General features: G+C 35.2%; 10 protein-coding genes across 10 annotated transcripts; 4 read left to right on the top strand and 6 right to left on the bottom strand.

Moving 5' to 3' along the window:
- Positions 1-46: 46 nt before the first annotated feature.
- Positions 47-1,083, bottom strand: B0P05DRAFT_519641 (ribosomal protein L4/L1 family-domain-containing protein). The gene is made up of 3 exons (XM_051575744.1): positions 977-1,083; positions 836-887; positions 47-788 (listed from the first exon to the last, which is right to left on the bottom strand). The coding sequence occupies exons 1-3, from the start codon at positions 1,019-1,021 to the stop codon at positions 142-144; spliced, it is 744 nt and encodes a 247-aa protein (XP_051429352.1). The 5' UTR covers positions 1,022-1,083; the 3' UTR covers positions 47-141.
- Positions 1,084-3,228: 2,145 nt separating this feature from the next.
- Positions 3,229-3,721, top strand: B0P05DRAFT_345994 (uncharacterized protein). The gene is made up of 3 exons (XM_051573597.1): positions 3,229-3,432; positions 3,477-3,594; positions 3,662-3,721. The coding sequence occupies exons 1-3, from the start codon at positions 3,354-3,356 to the stop codon at positions 3,684-3,686; spliced, it is 222 nt and encodes a 73-aa protein (XP_051429351.1). The 5' UTR covers positions 3,229-3,353; the 3' UTR covers positions 3,687-3,721.
- A 28-nt stretch (positions 3,722-3,749) lies between these two features.
- Positions 3,750-5,061, bottom strand: B0P05DRAFT_346008 (PAPA-1-like conserved region-domain-containing protein). Its single transcript, XM_051573598.1, has 2 exons — positions 4,381-5,061; positions 3,750-4,333 (listed from the first exon to the last, which is right to left on the bottom strand). Exons 1-2 carry the CDS (start codon positions 4,760-4,762, stop codon positions 3,756-3,758), a joined length of 960 nt encoding a protein of 319 aa, XP_051429350.1. The 5' UTR covers positions 4,763-5,061; the 3' UTR covers positions 3,750-3,755.
- B0P05DRAFT_576169 (uncharacterized protein) lies at positions 4,857-5,574 on the top strand (the record flags this gene model as incomplete). Its single annotated transcript, XM_051581684.1, has 2 exons — positions 4,857-4,908; positions 4,952-5,574. 2 exons carry the CDS (start codon positions 4,857-4,859, stop codon positions 5,572-5,574), a joined length of 675 nt encoding a protein of 224 aa, XP_051429349.1.
- A 45-nt stretch (positions 5,575-5,619) lies between these two features.
- On the bottom strand, positions 5,620-7,071 carry B0P05DRAFT_565179 (uncharacterized protein). Its single transcript, XM_051580924.1, has 2 exons — positions 6,487-7,071; positions 5,620-6,391 (listed from the first exon to the last, which is right to left on the bottom strand). Exons 1-2 carry the CDS (start codon positions 6,966-6,968, stop codon positions 5,632-5,634), a joined length of 1,242 nt encoding a protein of 413 aa, XP_051429348.1. The 5' UTR covers positions 6,969-7,071; the 3' UTR covers positions 5,620-5,631.
- A 954-nt stretch (positions 7,072-8,025) lies between these two features.
- B0P05DRAFT_345976 (uncharacterized protein) lies at positions 8,026-8,813 on the bottom strand. Its single transcript, XM_051573596.1, has one exon. It carries the CDS (start codon positions 8,678-8,680, stop codon positions 8,207-8,209), a length of 474 nt encoding a protein of 157 aa, XP_051429347.1. The 5' UTR covers positions 8,681-8,813; the 3' UTR covers positions 8,026-8,206.
- Positions 8,814-9,752: 939 nt separating this feature from the next.
- Positions 9,753-10,825, bottom strand: B0P05DRAFT_565177 (uncharacterized protein). The gene has a single exon (XM_051580923.1). It carries the CDS (start codon positions 10,750-10,752, stop codon positions 9,820-9,822), a length of 933 nt encoding a protein of 310 aa, XP_051429346.1. The 5' UTR covers positions 10,753-10,825; the 3' UTR covers positions 9,753-9,819.
- A 135-nt stretch (positions 10,826-10,960) lies between these two features.
- B0P05DRAFT_481252 (uncharacterized protein) lies at positions 10,961-11,572 on the top strand (the record flags this gene model as incomplete). Its single annotated transcript, XM_051575168.1, has 2 exons — positions 10,961-11,253; positions 11,299-11,572. 2 exons carry the CDS (start codon positions 10,961-10,963, stop codon positions 11,570-11,572), a joined length of 567 nt encoding a protein of 188 aa, XP_051429345.1.
- Positions 11,573-12,012: 440 nt separating this feature from the next.
- On the top strand, positions 12,013-13,033 carry B0P05DRAFT_642144 (uncharacterized protein; the record flags this gene model as incomplete). Its single annotated transcript, XM_051583796.1, has 5 exons — positions 12,013-12,183; positions 12,254-12,269; positions 12,314-12,339; positions 12,391-12,939; positions 12,986-13,033. The coding sequence occupies exons 1-5, from the start codon at positions 12,055-12,057 to the stop codon at positions 13,031-13,033; spliced, it is 768 nt and encodes a 255-aa protein (XP_051429344.1). The 5' UTR covers positions 12,013-12,054.
- B0P05DRAFT_565169 (uncharacterized protein) lies at positions 13,003-16,417 on the bottom strand. The gene is made up of 15 exons (XM_051580922.1): positions 16,269-16,417; positions 16,045-16,218; positions 15,865-15,997; positions 15,728-15,817; positions 15,583-15,682; positions 15,376-15,515; positions 15,135-15,314; positions 14,560-15,091; positions 14,042-14,508; positions 13,849-13,996; positions 13,766-13,797; positions 13,637-13,704; positions 13,467-13,578; positions 13,282-13,420; positions 13,003-13,227 (listed from the first exon to the last, which is right to left on the bottom strand). Exons 1-15 carry the CDS (start codon positions 16,379-16,381, stop codon positions 13,103-13,105), a joined length of 2,553 nt encoding a protein of 850 aa, XP_051429343.1. The 5' UTR covers positions 16,382-16,417; the 3' UTR covers positions 13,003-13,102.
- Between the last annotated feature and the right edge of the window lie 22 nt (positions 16,418-16,439).

Genomic DNA, 16,439 nt, shown 5'->3' with positions numbered 1-16,439 from the left:
AAAAGCTTAGCGTTGTCAAATATATATATATACATATAAATAAAAGTTGATTTAAAAAATGACATTTCCTTTTTTTTTATTATTTATTGTACAATTGTGAAAAAAAGATAAAATATATGCAGTAATTCTCTGTCTCGCTCTCTATTCAGTCTTGAGGACTTGTTCTAATGCCTCAACAGCACTTTTTTCAATGATCAACTTGTCATAAGTTAACAAATCTAAAACGTTGGTTTCTTCAACATGAATGACTTCACAATTGGGAATGTTACGGGCAGCCAATTCTAAGTTGAAATTGCAATCATCAATAACAATCAATGTCTTGGGTGAACCATAAGAGGATTCCAAAATGCTGTTCAAATCACGAGTCTTGTGAGATGTCAAATTTTGAAGTGATTCAACCACAGTAAGTTGATCTTGAGCATATTTGGCACTGAGAGCAACACGAAGACCTAATTCTTGCACCTTTCTGGGTAATTCTGTGCTGTGGTCTCTGGGCTTGGGACCAAAAGCAATACCACCACCCTTCATGTGGGGTGCTTTACCATCACCTACACGAGCCTTACCACGGCCCTTTTGAGGAGCTTGCTTTTTGCTTGTACCAGCCACTTCAGAACGAGTCTTGGAAGAGTGGGTACCTTGACGCATGGCATCACGTTGCCAAACTACAACACGGTGAAGAATATCTCTTCTAATGGGTGCATTGAAAACACTTCTGTCAAGATCGATGAAGGAGACAGGTTCGTTTGTCTTGAAATCCCGGAGAAAAGCTTGGACAGTGGTAGGGAAAACTATAGCACAAGATCAATAAGGTTTCACTCAATCGTATCTGACTAACCTTTGGGTGCAGTTTCGACAGCTGAAGCAAAAGCTCTCTTTTGAATAGGTGCCTACATGAACCAGGGTAAGTAATGAGCAATGGCAGATATGGTTTTCTTGTTATACATCAAGGAAAGAAAAAGAGTTTCTAGTTCTATACCTTTAATAAAGCTGAAGCACTAATTAAGTTTCTAGTAAAAGACATGTTGTATATATTATAAAGAAAGTGAACACAGTCTGTTCCTTAACACTTGTAGAAAAAAAAAAGTTGGTGGCACACCTGGGGTCAACTGAAGTCACAATACCAAAATTCACAGGCGTATGGCTATCCTTTAAACTCTAGTTAGTGATTGGATAATTGGCTGCTCCGCACAAGAAATGACTTTTTTACAGCTGTCAAACTGACAGTAGCATTCGATTTCTAGAGCCAAAGCAGCATGTTTCTGGCCATAAAAATAGAAGCTCTAGTGTTTTGGTTGTAGAATAATGCTTTGTTAGAAAACAGCATGTAAATAAGACTATTTAGTCTTTTTTTAAGCCTTTATTTCATATTCTTGTGGTAAAGCTACTGATAATACTGCATTTTTTGATTCTGTCATGTTCTAAATAAATATCTAGACATGTGTTTGTCTGTAGTCTTTCTGACTTTGTGGGCCTTGATCAAAATCAAACCATCATCATGCACACGCCAATCGGCTATATATCGGAGATTGAAATGAGAAAATTAAAGAGATTCCAGTTTCTTCCTGCTGCATCAGAAATCGAGCTTTTGATTAAAAAAAAAAAAAAAATCGAGCTTTTGCTGAGAACTGCATAAATACGCAGTTATTGGGCTTTGTTATAGTAACAGAAGTTTTGGATATTTGATTTCTGAGTCTATTGATGTAGAAAAATACCAAATTTGTAATCAAAATATTAAGATAATTGATAAAAATGCTTTGGAAGTTTTTTGCCTATATCATACCATTTTTATAGTACACTTGACAGGCAAATACATTCATAAAAAACTTGAGCTTTTGATGCACATTTTGAGTATTTAGGCTTGCTGACAGCTCTATTTTTTGTCTTGTAACATCAAAAATAAATTGGATGTTGTCACTTTTTTTAAAGTGTTTTATTTATTGCTCCACGTAGACGAATGTAAACCATTGTCAAGAGATGGGCGCAAATTAAAATGTTATAATATAAAAATAAAGAAAATAATTGCGTTAGAAATAGAAGAGGTCAAGTATGGGCTAGATGATTTGGGTCATCTAGTTTATCATCTATCTATTAAATTCTTGAGTTTATGTGTTTCTCTGCTATTTGTAGCTGCAGATTAATACGAGTTTGTTGCAGTAATCTTTGGTATGTTGTCAAAGTAAGGATTTTCGTGAATAGTACCCTTTAGATTTGAGGTCAAAATGGCCATTTTTTACAAGTTGCTTTTTTTGGTCCAAATCAACTCCAGAGATATCATGGATGTTAATAAACATCGTTTTCGATTAGTTAAAATAATTATGCTTGAATAAACAGGCTTTGAATTCTCTTTGCGTGGTTATGCAATCCTGTGAATTTGTTCGTTCTTTTGATGAATCATTGGGTAAATCAATGCATCAAAAAAAATTGTATATTTTCTTGTATTTATTTTAAGAGCAACAATGCTCTTTGTATGATTCAATGAAATTAACAACACTTAATCCTGGAAAAACAAAGATAAAAACTATTGTTGTTTTTTCTTTTATAAAGTGTTTACAGCTAAAACATTTTCAAAATCATTACATATACGCAGGAATTAAGACTTCTTGGAATGGGTATTGGTATAAACAGATTACTTTCCTTGTTGAATGAATAAACATTCGATAAGCATTAAATGTTTTTGGTATTCTTTATGCAAATGTCATTTATTGAATCAAACTTACTGCTCAAGCTGGTAAGAAAAAAACAGAAGCCCCCCTTTTTTTTTAAAAAAAAAAAGCCATTTGATTGCATCTCTCAGGCAGTGCTTCCGAATGAAATTTGTTAGTACAACGACAAGGAAACACATATTGACCATCGCCCTATAGTTTGGTCTTAAGAAATCAATAGAAAAACATTATTAGTTCTCAATTGTACTTGCTCAAGATCTTTATTTTGACAGGTCTTTTCTATAGATTCACAGTCCGAAGAAGAATCAAAAACGTAACTTTTAATAGAAAAGCACTTTTTCGTGTAAAGAGACCAGTAAAAATTCACCCAGATGCCTTTTTCTTCTCCTTTATCCTAGATTCAAAATTATGGGCCAATTAGCCAATATGAGATGTGTCTAGTGCCCAAAGTATCTCTCAACGTCGATGACAGCTAAAAAGAGAAGACAATGACGTCGACTTGGATATAGACGAATCAGGTCACAGTAGAGACCAGTGCCTTTACTCTCCGGGGTAGGAATTTGCTCTCACTTTTTTTTTCCTTTATCACTTTCAAGTACACACTTACACCCCACTCTTTATATATACACATGTCAGCCACAGAGTCTTGGGAATACCCTGAACACAAGCAGTTTGAACGGTAGATTGTTGATGATGTATACAGCCTTTATTGACATGTATATTTATAGTGTCCCTACATTGGATCAAGTTGATCCTTCTGACCGTAAAGGTAAATATTAGAGCAAAATAAACCAAAGAGACTCATGTCAATAGCCATCTTTGCTGCCCGTAACCAAAAGATTCGTGACGACTGGGTTAAGGCTATGGAAGCCCGTATTATCAAGGAAAAGTTAGACGAATGTTATAGAACTGAAGGTGTCAACCACTGTAAGTAAAAAAAAAAAAAAAAAAAAAAAAAAAAAAAATTGCTTAAATTCATTGTTTCATCACTATCGTAGACCAATCTTGTCGCCACTTAGCTGACATGTATTTTGAAGCTCTCAAGAACAACAAAGTTAAAGGCTTCCGCAACTCAGCATAAATAAATTTTATTTACATTGTTTCAACAACCTTGTAATGTTCAAGTGAGCAAGCGTATTTTCCACTCTTTTTAGCAGTGTATTTACGATTCTGAGAGCAGCCCTCCACTTGACATTGACGAGCAGTAGGAACAACAGCATGAGAAGGTGTACCAAAGACTTGATTCACCGAGAAAATGTTGGGTATGCTTAATTGACTTCCTTTGGCTGTGTTTACATAACGTAATCGATGAGGATCTTCGAGTCGCTTTAGTTTTTCATGGGCAGTTTCTTTATCTTCTGCATTATCTTCAATAACGCGCTTGCTTTTTGATGCTTGTTTTTTTAATAGACGATTGATGGTATCTGCCTTGTCCTTTTCTGCACGTTGAATACTTTGATTCTTTCTTCTTCTGGCTACTTCTGATTTCTTGAGTTGTTCTTCTTCTTCTGTCAATTGCTTCTTCTTGCCTGTGTCCATGGGCAATTCGAGATATTCTTCAGGAATATCTTGATATACTTTGGCACGTTGTCTTTTTGTCATGGGCTTGTTTCTTAATACTTCTTCGTCTGTAAATCCTTCTTCTTCTTCTTCTTCTTCACTATCTATAACTGAAATAGAATGAACTTATTGTTTTTATCATACATGCTTGCCTTACCCTGCGTTTTGCGTTTGTTGTTACGCGCTAGATTAGACTTACGTGGGAGAGGCATTAGCTCTTCATCCTCGTCATCTTCATCCATGGCTTCTTCCTCATTCAAAGTCTCGTCCTCTTCATTCATAGCTTCTTCATCGTCTTCATCGTCGAGTTGTTCGTCTGACAAAGACTCTAATTCATCATTATTCTTTTCATGAAGTTGATCCAAGTCTTCTTCAGAAAATATTTCGTTATCTTTTGTAGTAAGTTCATCAAGTTCCGAAGAACTTTGCAGCTCTTCTTCTTCTATCTCTGAAGCAGAGGAAGACAATGATGAAGTTGACATGGGTCTAGTGACAGCAGCAGCAGCTACAGCAGCAGCTCTTCTTCTTGCAGGGCGCATAGTTTAATAACAAAAATGAAAAAATGAAAAAAGAAAAAAGACTGCTTTGTCATTTTCTTTTTCTTTTTTTCTTGTTCTCTTTATTATCTTCGATATGCCTACTACACCTTCAGCTGAGATAGTTGCACAATCAAACTCGTTCTCTAGTAAGTAAAGAAAATAAAAAGAAAAAGAAACTTACGTTTATAGATTTACCTAATGATCAGCTTGTGTTGGCTGTCGAATGTCTATCTGCTAATCCAAAAACACCGCCAGCATACCGCGATGTGTTGCAGAAAATAACAAGTGTGGTTCGAAAGCTAATAAAAGAAAGAGAAGCAGAAGCCATCAAGTCATCAGAATATGTTCGTAAGATCAACTCAATTTATGAACAATATCGAGTTTTAGAGGATCTTTACAAAGAAGAACACAAACAAGTACTTGATCAACAAGATCAACTAGCAATTAACCAACTCAAATTACAAGAAAAAGACAAAGCAAGAGAAGAAGCAGAGAAGAATGTGAGCCAGTTGAATGCCAAAATTGAGGCCATAACAGAAGAACATAAAAAGAGTGCACAAAGACAAGGACTAGGCAGAAAGAATATTGAAGACAAGTTGATGGCAAGAGATATTGAACTCACTGAACTAAAGCGCAAATACCAAGAACTTGAAACTCATCTTTCAAAGGCTACATTGGAAGCTGATCGTTATAAAAAAGAGAATTCACAACTTAAACTTGTGCTTACTTACATTCACAATCCTCAAGAATACCAACAACAAATACAGCAGCAAATGCAACAGCAATTACATCAACCACAACAACCACAATAATAAAGAAAGAAAGAAAAAGCATTTTTATATTTATTTAAATTAAAGGGATAGAAACAGTTATTGCCTTTTGGTTAAAAGAAGAGTAGCCTTTTGGATAAAGCTGTATCTCTTGTTGTCTGATTTTTTTATACCTAATTCTAGTCTTTCTATTGCTTTCTTTTCTCCATGACATGCTGCTTTCGTATACCATTCTATAGCCTCTGTTTCGTTTTTCGTTATCCCAATACCCATTTCTGTAAAGTAGCCTACTGCATATTCTGCTTTAGGTAGCCCTTTTTGTGCTGCAATCAGGGCCCATATATACGCTTGTTCATCAGAAGCTTCCAATATATCAGGAACGCCCACTAAATACCAAGCTGTTAATGCAAAGCATGCTTCAGGATATTGCTGTTCTGCTGCAATACGGTAATACTGGATTGAAACCTGAAGATTAATTGTGCATTCCAACTTGCCGAATTCATAGCATTCACCCAGACGATAAGCAGAAGGAGCATAACCTAGCATAGCAGCTTCATGATACAGATGCAGTGCATACTTAGGGTCAGCAAAGATAACTGAATCGACACCTTTTTCATGAAGCATTCCTAATTCATGTAACGCATGAGGGTATTGCGGAGTAGCAGCTTCGGCAGATCTTTTAAGCCATTTATGTCCATCTCGTACATTTCTTGATAAACCAAGTTCACCTTTTATTTGAGCCAAACCAAGTCTATACATCGCACCAGGATGGTTTAGAGTAGCTGCCTTTCGATAATATTGAACTGATTTAGCTTTGTCTTTTCTTGTACCTAATCCATCTTCATAACATTTAGCAGCTCTATAAAGAAGTGTGAATATGCGAATTGCTCTCCTTTACTTTCTGAAAAAAAACGGGGGGAGAGAAAGGTAAAGTCTCCTGTTAAATAGTTTTACCTATAAGCAGCATCAGGATGATGACGTTTAGCTGATCGAACAAACAATGGAAAAGATTTGTTGAATTCTGGTTGATGATTCTTTTTGTTCAATAATCCTGCTCCGTACATGTTTGCCAGGTAATATTGTGATTCACTATGTCCTCGCATGGCTATTTGCTTGAGTATTTTTTCTGCTTCTAGTATGTATTCTGTATTTTCGACTCGTTTGGCAGCTTCGACTAGAAACGTACTAAAGTCACACAAGATGTCCATGTTATCTGTCTTTTTGGCATTTTCTCTGTACATATGGATTGTCTGACTATAAGATAAAAGTGAAGCATTTTGACCTGGTTTCAAATGAGAATGGTCTAGTAAATGTGGATGAGAGAAGTAACTAGGCATAGAGCATACAGAAGAGCTTGAAGAATTGGTCATGTCTATAGAGGAAACTGAACTGTTGCGACTACTGACAGACTTCTGTTTACTATTCTTTCTAAGCATGGAATGGTTACTTGCGTTGAAGTATTAAGAAGAGAAAAAGAAAGAAAAGATGTAAACGTTCCTTGATAGTCTCTTATTCAGCATATATATATATATATATATTCTCCAAAAATAAATCTTTTGGCTTTGCTGATTTAAAGATCATTTGTCATACTTTCAAGTAAATAAACGCATAAATGGAATTTTTTTGTGCAGAAATAAATGAAACTCTATTTCAAAAAAAAGGCTACTACGTAAAAAAGGGGAACCGAGGCTGGTATCAGGGAACAAAGTATGTCTAGACAACCTTTTATTTTGAAAAAACGCCGAATAGCTCCTAAATCAATATATTTTATCATACGAGACTTGTATCTTACTCGTATTGAATTTTAATCCTTGCTATACATCATTTGCTTTATTCAGGAAGAAAAAAGGCACAGTTGCCAAGTATCGTTAAAAATCAAAAACCTTAAAGCAATTTAGAGCTATGTTTGCCAAGACGCATTGAGCAAGCGACTCCTTACTTCAAATAAGCTTCTATTTTCTGAAATTGTTGAGACACTCTTGAAAATTAGCATGAGATTTATGAATGGAAAAAGACTTTAAAAAAAAAATACTATTACACTACTATCCCAAGTGTACTAAAATGATTTCTTTCACTAAGAGTGCTTTTTTGGTAGCCATTCATTTATTCATTACGAGGCAATTTATTGTGGTTTCTTCTTTTTTATTGTTTTTATCTATTTATCATCTACGATTGCATTATTTTTGTTCCTAAAAGCGAACCCAAAGCTCTTGAATAAAATGTGTACTAGATACAGTGAAATTGTGCATTCGTAAAACACATTTGAGAATTGACTCTATCTTTTAGTATATGCTACTTAAAAACTATAAAATAGTAACATTGAGCTTGTTAAACATCCTCTCTTGTACATTCTTTAGCATTAGACAAAGAATTATATTAGAAATCAAAAGAAACAAATCACTTGCGTAATATTTGCAGAATCATCTAATCAGACGTAACAAATTAGCTGATAATGTCCTTGAATTGGAGCTTTGTACGGATAGACAAAAAAGCTGATTAAGAAAGAGGAAATAATCTTTCCTTTATTAAAAAATTTCTAGGTCTTTATGATTAAATATCGTAGTTCATTAAAACGATAGAGAGTAAATACACATACAGTTATAAAAAAAATTAAAGAGGGAGTTACAGATCGACGATGAGAAATCAGGGTATCATCTTTAATAGACGGTATGCCTTATTGAGATTTAGAGCGGAGCCTATGGTACACTGCCCAAACGATCAAGCAACTACTTAACAATAAGAAAAATGTTAAGCTCCTGCTTTTGTCTTCGAATATATCTATAATTGATCTATCCGTAGCATGTTGATTGTATTCGGGTCTGCTAGGAATAATTCTTCCTCGAATGACTGTATAATGCTTTGTATTTTCTTCTAGATTTGTTTTTCGTAAGGCTTCTAATGCTTCTTTGTTTAATGCAACATCACTTGCTGGAATGTCATATTCTGGCCATTCATCGTCTTTCGCTTGAGCATCTAGCAAGTATTGCTGAACAAGTTCTTCTTTACTTGGATCATCAAGAGAATAAACGTTCCAAAGGTTGTCAGTAGCCATGTATGTGAAAAAGAAGCAAAGAAAAAGAGAAAGAAAAGAAAAAGACAGGAAATTATAGCTCCAAGCGCGCTTATGTACGACAATAAAAACAAACATTTAGCTTCTTAGTGGGAAATCCAGGGGTCAGATTTAGAATGTGAAACGCTTCCATAATTCAGAAATAAGACAAGCAACTGACAGCTGTCATGATTGAGAACAAGTAGCTCATTTTCTCTATCTTTTTGTTGTGTGTGCTTTCATTTTATCGTTTAAGCTCAAAAAGAAAACAATCAAACACATGGTTTCTGTCTTTATTAAGGTTAAGCCTAAGATCAACTCCAGATATTGAAAAGCAATGTGGTACAAGCGAAAAGCTTATTGCAGGTTGTAGGGGTATATTTTTCAATATACAAAGTGTTACGTTCTCTTTTTACACAAAGAATCTTTTCAATGAAAAAAAGATCACATTAATTAATAAAGCATAAGTTTAAAAGTATTGTTCTACATGATAGACAGCTGTCATCGTATTGTGACATTACTTGATGCATAAAAAATGTGTTCGTTCACACTTTTTGTCATATTAGGCACTTTATCAAGCAGAGTAATGATCTATCTGCAATAGACAATGTGATCCTTCTCGAATTAATGATTGAATTATGAAATTTATCATGGAAGCTCAATGCAGTTAAATCATAAAGTATATAATTGAAACTGAAGCGACAAAGAAGAGCCAATTTTGGTAGCCTTATTGACAGAAAGAAACTTTCAAAGAAGCAAAGGATTTTTGGCTTGGTTGATACTAACAGCCGTGAATGTATATATATATATATATATGTGTAACAACCTACCCTATTGTGACCGTATTCATGGGACTGCAACCATAAGAAAAAAATTTTTTTTTCTTGGCTATAAAAAATAAATGATAGCTTTCAACATAGTTTCTTTTTCTTTATTCAACATATAGAATAAAAGGTATTGTATTTTCTTCAGTTGTTTTGAAGAAGAGTTATTTCCTATTCTTTTTTGGGGATGAGATTGTTAATATATAGAGTCAAGCACTGAGCAAATACCCTACGAAGGTATACTTGATGCTAATGATATTCGCTGATAAAAGAATAACCAAATAACTTCTTTTTTGAAACAAACAACTTGTTTTATTTCGAGCTTTATTAACTCTTTATTGTAGGTATTTGTCTTCGTTTCATTCTGTTAAATAAAGGCTCTTTTTTTTTCTATCATTTAATAACATGTGTTTCTTAAAATTGAACGTATGATCCTAATTTTTCTTGTTCTGCGCGTTCAACCATAAGTCCAGAGATAGCACTGTCTTGTACACTAATGCCTACACTTTTGAACAGCGTGATTTTTTGTCTATCTTGCTCCGTGTCCCTCTTTTCCAAAACAACACGGCCCATTTCAACCCAATCTTTAGGGTCTGAAGACTTGACTAATTCACCTGCTTCATGAGCACAGGCATCCACTGAATCAACCACAATCACCTCAGCTCTTTTGATGGTCTCTGCATCTACTTCATGCATATCCATGCGATAAGAACCTACACAATTGACATGAACACCAGGCTTTAACCATGCACCAAATAAGACAGGATCAGTAGCATTAGTACAAGTACAGACAATGTCTGCTTGTTCAACATGTGCTTGTAAGTCTTCATTGGCAGAAACAAATGTACGATCTGGGTAAGCTTCTTTTAATTCTTGGATCAGTTGCAAGCGACGTTCTTCTCCTCTATTCCAAATAGCAATCGTTTTTATGGTGGGACAAACAGCAATCATCATATCTACATGTGATCTCCCTTGAGCACCTGCTCCAAACACAACCAGGTTTTTAGATGCAGGATTTGCATAATATCGTGTTGCCAGTCCAGAGCCTGCGGCTGTTCGAACGGCAGTCAATGCAGCTGCGTTCATAACGGCTTTGACAGAACCTGTTTGTTCGTCTAAGACAAGGGTGGTAGCTGGTAACCCACTCAAGCCACTTTTTGTAGGCACACTCACGATTTTAATCGATGTAGTCTCTTGTAATCTTGAAGGCATGAATAAAACTTTATGTGAGTCAGTTGACACAGTAATACGTTGAGGCGATTGGGCTTTTAAAGCCTTTTGGGGGTCGCCAGAGCAACCTTGTGTGTATTCTGCAAATGTCTTGGCCATAAGGTCAATTATTTGCATAGCAACCTTCGCGTCACCTTGAGCTAAAAGTGTCTCGATATTTACTCGAGACAAGATAAGGATTTGATCATTCATAAAGTAAAGAAAAAGAAAAAGAAAAAGAAAAAAGGGACTCAATTTCTCACAGATATGATTGGCCCTCTGTTTCTCCTGATAAGTGTATGCACGCGAGTCTATTTGTTTTTCCTTTTTTTTTTTCTTCTTCTTCATGTCTACTATCACATTAAATGATCAGCTTGTTCAAATCGTGTTTGGTTTGGCCAATTTAAAGCTGGATATTCCTTTGACCAATGTATCATTGCCTGTACTTGATGTACTCTTTGCTATTTTGATTCATTATTCGTATCGTCAAGCGTTAGGTGTTGCACACTCACAAGTAGGCTGGTATCAAGGATTATTAGCAACGGTTGTTATGGCCTCAGGTGGTGGTTCGACCGTAGCCATTCTGAGAGGAGAACCTATTGGCATCTTAAAGAGTAATGAATTCTGGGCTATTCACTGGTAAGAAGTAATTAAGATCAGGAAAGATATTGACTATAGCCTTAGTACAACTTATTTTGCAATGGCTTCTAATCCTTATGTCTATCAAATTGTCGACTTTTTATTTTCAGTGCCTTTGGTTGAACATATTTTTACATTATCTGATAGTATCTTGCGTGCTTTAGCCATGGTTCAGTCTGGTATTGAAGGAGTTACGGCTAATCCTGATTTAGGCGCGGATAAAATCGTGGCAAAAATCCTGTGTGGTACATTGGCTGGCTGTGGTGGTGGTTTATGGATTGGTAAAGATGGATGGATTTGTGTATGTGAGGTTGACTAGTCTTTAGATGCCTTTCAATTGAACCAACCTCAATGGACATTTTCAACACCCAGACTTTTGCATGTTGCTTCTGTTGATATGAAAGTATCTTTCCTGACATCTTTATTCTACATTGTTGCCACTACTCCTTCTATCAGTGAATATTTGAATTTACCATTAATGAATGTTGTGGATGCTCAAGCATGGAGTGCACTTCTCCTTACTTCTGGTTTGGTTTATGGTTCGTATTCAAACAAATGGGCTAAAAAGGTCCAAGCTATTCAAGAGTTGAATGAAAAGACAGCTCAAGAGAAAAAGACGGAATAAATGGTTGTGTTATTCAGCTTACTTTGGCCTCTTATGGCTATCGTCTTATGATGAACAGTAAAGTTTCCGAGAAATTCTAAATTCCTCTATTAATTTCATCTGTAAAGGTACCTTTTTTTCTTCTTCTTCTTCTTCTTCTTCTTCTTCTTCTTCTTCAGTCTTGTTATATATACAATATGGGTAGTAGTATATCTAAAGTAAATTGTGGTGATATCACAATACATAAGAAATACAATAGACATAGTCATCGTCGTCCTACTATTAAAATTGATAAATCTCAAATTGGTAAACCTACTGATTTTAGGGCAAGTATATTCTTTTTAACAAATGGCTGAATAATAACGTTTTCATGTATATATACACATATACGAATAGCATACTTATCATGTTGGTAAGTAACATGAAAGAGAGTTGTTGATACTAACTGTATATTAGGTAATAATAGTCCTGTCACAGATGAAGCAAGTATTTCATTTGATCCAATGTAGTATCTAATGCATAAAACAATATAGTTTCTAGATGGTGCAACCAAAAAAGAATCAGCTAATTCAGACCTGTTGGCTACAATGGCACAAATTACAGATGCACTGCAGAAATTCCCACTTCATACAGCAAGACATCAATATAGTCCCATGAAGACGTGTCTAGTCTCACCTTTACTGCCCACAACAACAAAAATTGGTGTAAGCCATAGTGATCAACAAATTTCCCGCCATCGTCAACGTCGCCCTGTACCTTCCTTAACATCGCTTAACAAGAAAAAACAATCATTGGAGACCTCTACTTCCATGATCATCAGTTCAGCAAAATTATTCGATGATGGCTTGATGAAGAACCTAAGTGAAAAAGAAAAGAATATCTTGCATATCTCCAAAAGTAGCTCTGCCCAACCAACACAGCATTCTCCAATTTTGAAAGCCAAGGACGAGGAAGAAGAAATATCAACTATGGACGTTACAGGAGGATATTATGACTTTAGTTCTTGTCTTCAGAGTAGAATTGACGCTCAGATTATTGAAATTGCTAGAGCTAGATCTAAAAACAAGAACATTCGATCTCCTGTAAGTTGAAAGACACCCTTTCTCTTCCTTTAACACACTTGTATAGAAAACTAATAATAATTTGCTTTTGGGTAAACCGGCTATTATGATTTAATATACTTTATCAATATGAGGAATAAAAAAGAAACTACTTTGGTATCGATTTTTTTTTCTTATGGAATGTCTATTTTTGCTTTCTACGAGGGTTCTTGGGACATGTATTAATCAAGTGCGACTTCCAAGCCTTTTCGCTTGATTTTGTCATATCTAATTGACAAAAGGGGCATCTCGATTGATCTTGAGCAGTAACTAACAAGGGAGAATAAAGGGTGAGTTGATCCAATTACTATCACTGCAACATACCTGTGCATGTCTTTTTTAATGTATGTTGTAGCCATTGTTCAACCGGAATAGAAGTTTTGCATTGTGAGCATTGTTTGACAAGGTGTTTCTTTTCGCAGTCGATTTCCAAATGTTCCTTCAAGGTTGAAACTTCAAGTATCTAGAAATAGCATGAGATTTCAATCACAACAGACACTTTAACTTACAATTTGACACATGGGGCAGTTTGTGAGAACAGGGCAGTCATTATAGTAATGAGCAATAAGTGTATCCTCATTGAAGCTGTCATCTACCTTGTCACAAAAGATGCAGACATTTCTATTTTGAATTAATACATATATATATAAAAAAAGAAAGTCTGTTATGCATAACTTACGTCTTTTCTTCATCCTCCTCTTCTACTTCTTGTTCAACAACGGGTTTTTGCTGTTTCTTGGTCTTGGTCTAATAATAATGATGATCAGAAACAAGTTTTTATTTGTTTTTAATATCATCGTTCACTTACTTTTTTAGCATTTGTTGTTGTACTACGTTTATCTGATGAAAAAAAAAAGGCGTCAATATTCATGTGTATATAGCTTTTCATACCTGTTGTTGGCTTTTTAGATGACGATTTCTTTGTTGTTGTTGTTGTTGTTGTACTACCAGAATTTGATTTTACAGCAAGTGCTCTTAGTTCTTGCACAGTGCTTGATGTAGTTGATTTCAACTTCTTTTTCTCATTCTTTTTCAGTTCCTATTGTCGTGTATATTAGCTAAATTTCATAAAGACAAGTCTTACCTGTTCAAGTGCCCTAATGGTATCGTTTTCTAAGAATGTACAGATAGCTTTGAAATCAGCATCTTTCTGCTGATGTTGTGCAACAAGAACCAAAAGCTCCCAAGTCGATTGTCGCACATCAGTATGAGGATGAGTTTTGAGATAAGAAACAATGAATTTCATGATGTGTTGACGGAAATTAGATGTATTTGATTTCCATTCTTTGACAAGTACTTTTTTCGTAATCAGAGTCACCAATTCTAACCGAGCCTTGGCATCTTTAAGGTTACGAATCATGCGTTCCTTCAAACAAAGAGGAATTAGTTTTTTGTTGAATTCAATCAGGTCTAGAATAGTCTTGACGGCACTAGATTTAATACCAGGATTACTATCACTCGTACGCATCAATAAGCGAGAAAAGAACTTTTCAATTGAACTCAAGATGTGCTTTTTTTGATCGTCATCGTTCATTTGGTATTGGCAGAATTCTATTTGCTTGTTAATAAATTACATGTCTATCTTTTTCTTTTGTTACTTACCAAATAAGGTCTTCCATGACTGAATGGCCTGATTGAAGATAGATTCTCTTGAGTCCATGATGGCTTCTTGAATCATGGAAATAGACGCCTGAATGAATTGTAAGTCAGACGATTCTTGTTGTTGAATCAAGTCAGATAATTGATTCAATCCGTTCTGTCTGCATTTGACTTTGACGCTCATAATACGGGCTACAAGTTCTTGACCAAATTGATCAATAGCTAACTCACAAGACTCAATATCGTCTGCAGTTAAAGGTTCAGGCACCAATTCAGGGTCTTCAGGTACTTGTTTCTGTTCAAGAGGTGCTTTTTCAACAGGTGCTTGATGAATGGGAATTCTTGCAGACAATAAGGAGGGACTGCTTACAGCTTCAGTAGGTGTGTTGTTGATAGACAATGCATCAAAACTTGTCCAGTTAGCAATGGCTTCATCTAATAACTGATCAGGGTGTTGTGTCTTGTGTTGAGTTGAAATACTGAGCTTGCCAGACTCATTGCCAACAGCAGACTGAATATCAGGAATACGGTTTTTCTATTGATCGATTAAACTCTATTTCTCCTTTGATTTGTCTTACCATTTCCTCCTCCTCCTCTTCTTGTTCTTCTTCCTCCTCTTTAAATGATGCTGTGTCTTCTTCACTATGATAAGATAAGACCATGTTTTCACAAGGTAAAATATCTCCTTCTCTTGTGATTTGAATTCCAGATTGCTTCAAAAGTGATTCAGCTGTATATCTCACTTGAACCATATCAGCCTAAAGAAAAAAAGAAAAAAAAACAATGTCAATCATACACAACTTCACACTGAAAATGTACCTTAATTTTTTCTGCTTCATCGTAATCCTTTGTGACCACAGCTTGTTGCTTATCACTTTCCAAATTAATAAGAAACCGCCAAAGACCCGTCAATCTGTCTCCTAATTCTTTGTAAATCTTTGCTTCCTTAAAATCTTCCTCTATTAAGAAAAAAAAAAAATAGAAAAAAATTAGGTACATGATCTACACATTAATAAACTGATCTACCTTGGGCTGCTTCTTCTTCGGCGTTTTGAATGACTTGAATCCAATGTTCCAAGTTGAAATCATGATCTGTGTTTTGTAAGACAGGCGAATGTTGTAATTGCTATGATTGTGTTAATTAAGATATCATCCCTAAATATATGTTTACCTGATCTACTGGTTGTTGATAGGGTGAAGGACTACCTTGTTCTATACTCATGACATGGTGACCCAAGATATTCAAAGCTAAAAATCCAACCTTGAAAAGGGCAAGTTGAATCTTATGCAACCCAAAACATTACTTACTTGTTTATGAACATTCAGTCTGTTTTCATAACAACCCTTGATAACTAGCCGAATATATTCACAATCCGCTTGAACTTTGATTGACTTGAGTTCTCGGTCTTGAAAACGATTATTATTATCAAGAGTTACAAAACTAAACACAAATCAATACGGCGTGTATATTATTATGCACACACTTACCCAAGTCGAGTAAACTGGATATACATTGCATCCTGTTCTTGCTCTTTTGTTATACCAGTATAAAACTCAATCTGGGACGCAATCTTGTAGTGATGAGACAAGATCTCAACCTTGTAAATATGGCATAAACCAGGTTTGAGTTGTAAAATTAAATCTTGAGGATATTCAGGGAATCTTATAAATGTTAGCTTTCTCTCTCTCTCTCTCTCTCTTTTGCTGTTTACTTTTTTGTTTGCCAGCCTCTATTGTTGTTTGAATCAATTAAGAACTCTGGGTTATAGTCTTGTTCAAATGAAGAACAATGAGCAATATCAAAGGGTATCACGTCAGTTTTCATGAATAAAAGATGAAAAAGAAATAAAAAAAAAAAAAAGAGAGAGAGAGAGAAAAGCAGA

Source organism: Gilbertella persicaria, assembly GCF_025201335.1.
Source record: "Gilbertella persicaria strain CBS 190.32 chromosome Unknown B0P05scaffold_79, whole genome shotgun sequence".
NCBI classification, from domain to species: domain Eukaryota; kingdom Fungi; phylum Mucoromycota; class Mucoromycetes; order Mucorales; family Choanephoraceae; genus Gilbertella; species Gilbertella persicaria.
Note: the sequence above shows the minus strand (reverse complement) of the source record. Positions and strands in the feature narration are given on the sequence as shown.

Coding starts and splice junctions, on each gene's coding strand:
- B0P05DRAFT_519641 (XM_051575744.1), bottom strand. CDS start 1,021: ATGTCTTTTACTAGAAACTTAATTAGTGCTTCAGCTTTATTAAAG. Junction 888..976: donor GTGCTTCAGCTTTATTAAAG/GTATAGAACTAG, acceptor TGGTTCATGTAG/GCACCTATTCAAAAGAGAGC. Junction 789..835: donor TGTCGAAACTGCACCCAAAG/GTTAGTCAGATA, acceptor CTTGTGCTATAG/TTTTCCCTACCACTGTCCAA.
- B0P05DRAFT_345994 (XM_051573597.1), top strand. CDS start 3,354: ATGATGTATACAGCCTTTATTGACATGTATATTTATAGTGTCCCTACA. Junction 3,433..3,476: donor TGATCCTTCTGACCGTAAAG/GTAAATATTAGA, acceptor TCATGTCAATAG/CCATCTTTGCTGCCCGTAAC. Junction 3,595..3,661: donor GAAGGTGTCAACCACTGTAA/GTAAAAAAAAAA, acceptor TCACTATCGTAG/ACCAATCTTGTCGCCACTTA.
- B0P05DRAFT_346008 (XM_051573598.1), bottom strand. CDS start 4,762: ATGCGCCCTGCAAGAAGAAGAGCTGCTGCTGTAGCTGCTGCTGCTGTC. Junction 4,334..4,380: donor CAACAAACGCAAAACGCAGG/GTAAGGCAAGCA, acceptor ATTCTATTTCAG/TTATAGATAGTGAAGAAGAA.
- B0P05DRAFT_565179 (XM_051580924.1), bottom strand. CDS start 6,968: ATGCTTAGAAAGAATAGTAAACAGAAGTCTGTCAGTAGTCGCAACAGT. Junction 6,392..6,486: donor CATCCTGATGCTGCTTATAG/GTAAAACTATTT, acceptor ACTTCTTTATAG/AGCTGCTAAATGTTATGAAG.
- B0P05DRAFT_345976 (XM_051573596.1), bottom strand. CDS start 8,680: ATGTTTGTTTTTATTGTCGTACATAAGCGCGCTTGGAGCTATAATTTC.
- B0P05DRAFT_565177 (XM_051580923.1), bottom strand. CDS start 10,752: ATGCAAATAATTGACCTTATGGCCAAGACATTTGCAGAATACACACAA.
- B0P05DRAFT_565169 (XM_051580922.1), bottom strand. CDS start 16,381: ATGAAAACTGACGTGATACCCTTTGATATTGCTCATTGTTCTTCATTT. Junction 15,516..15,582: donor CGAAGAAGAAGCAGCCCAAG/GTAGATCAGTTT, acceptor TTTTCTTAATAG/AGGAAGATTTTAAGGAAGCA. Junction 15,315..15,375: donor ATGAAGCAGAAAAAATTAAG/GTACATTTTCAG, acceptor TTTTTTCTTTAG/GCTGATATGGTTCAAGTGAG.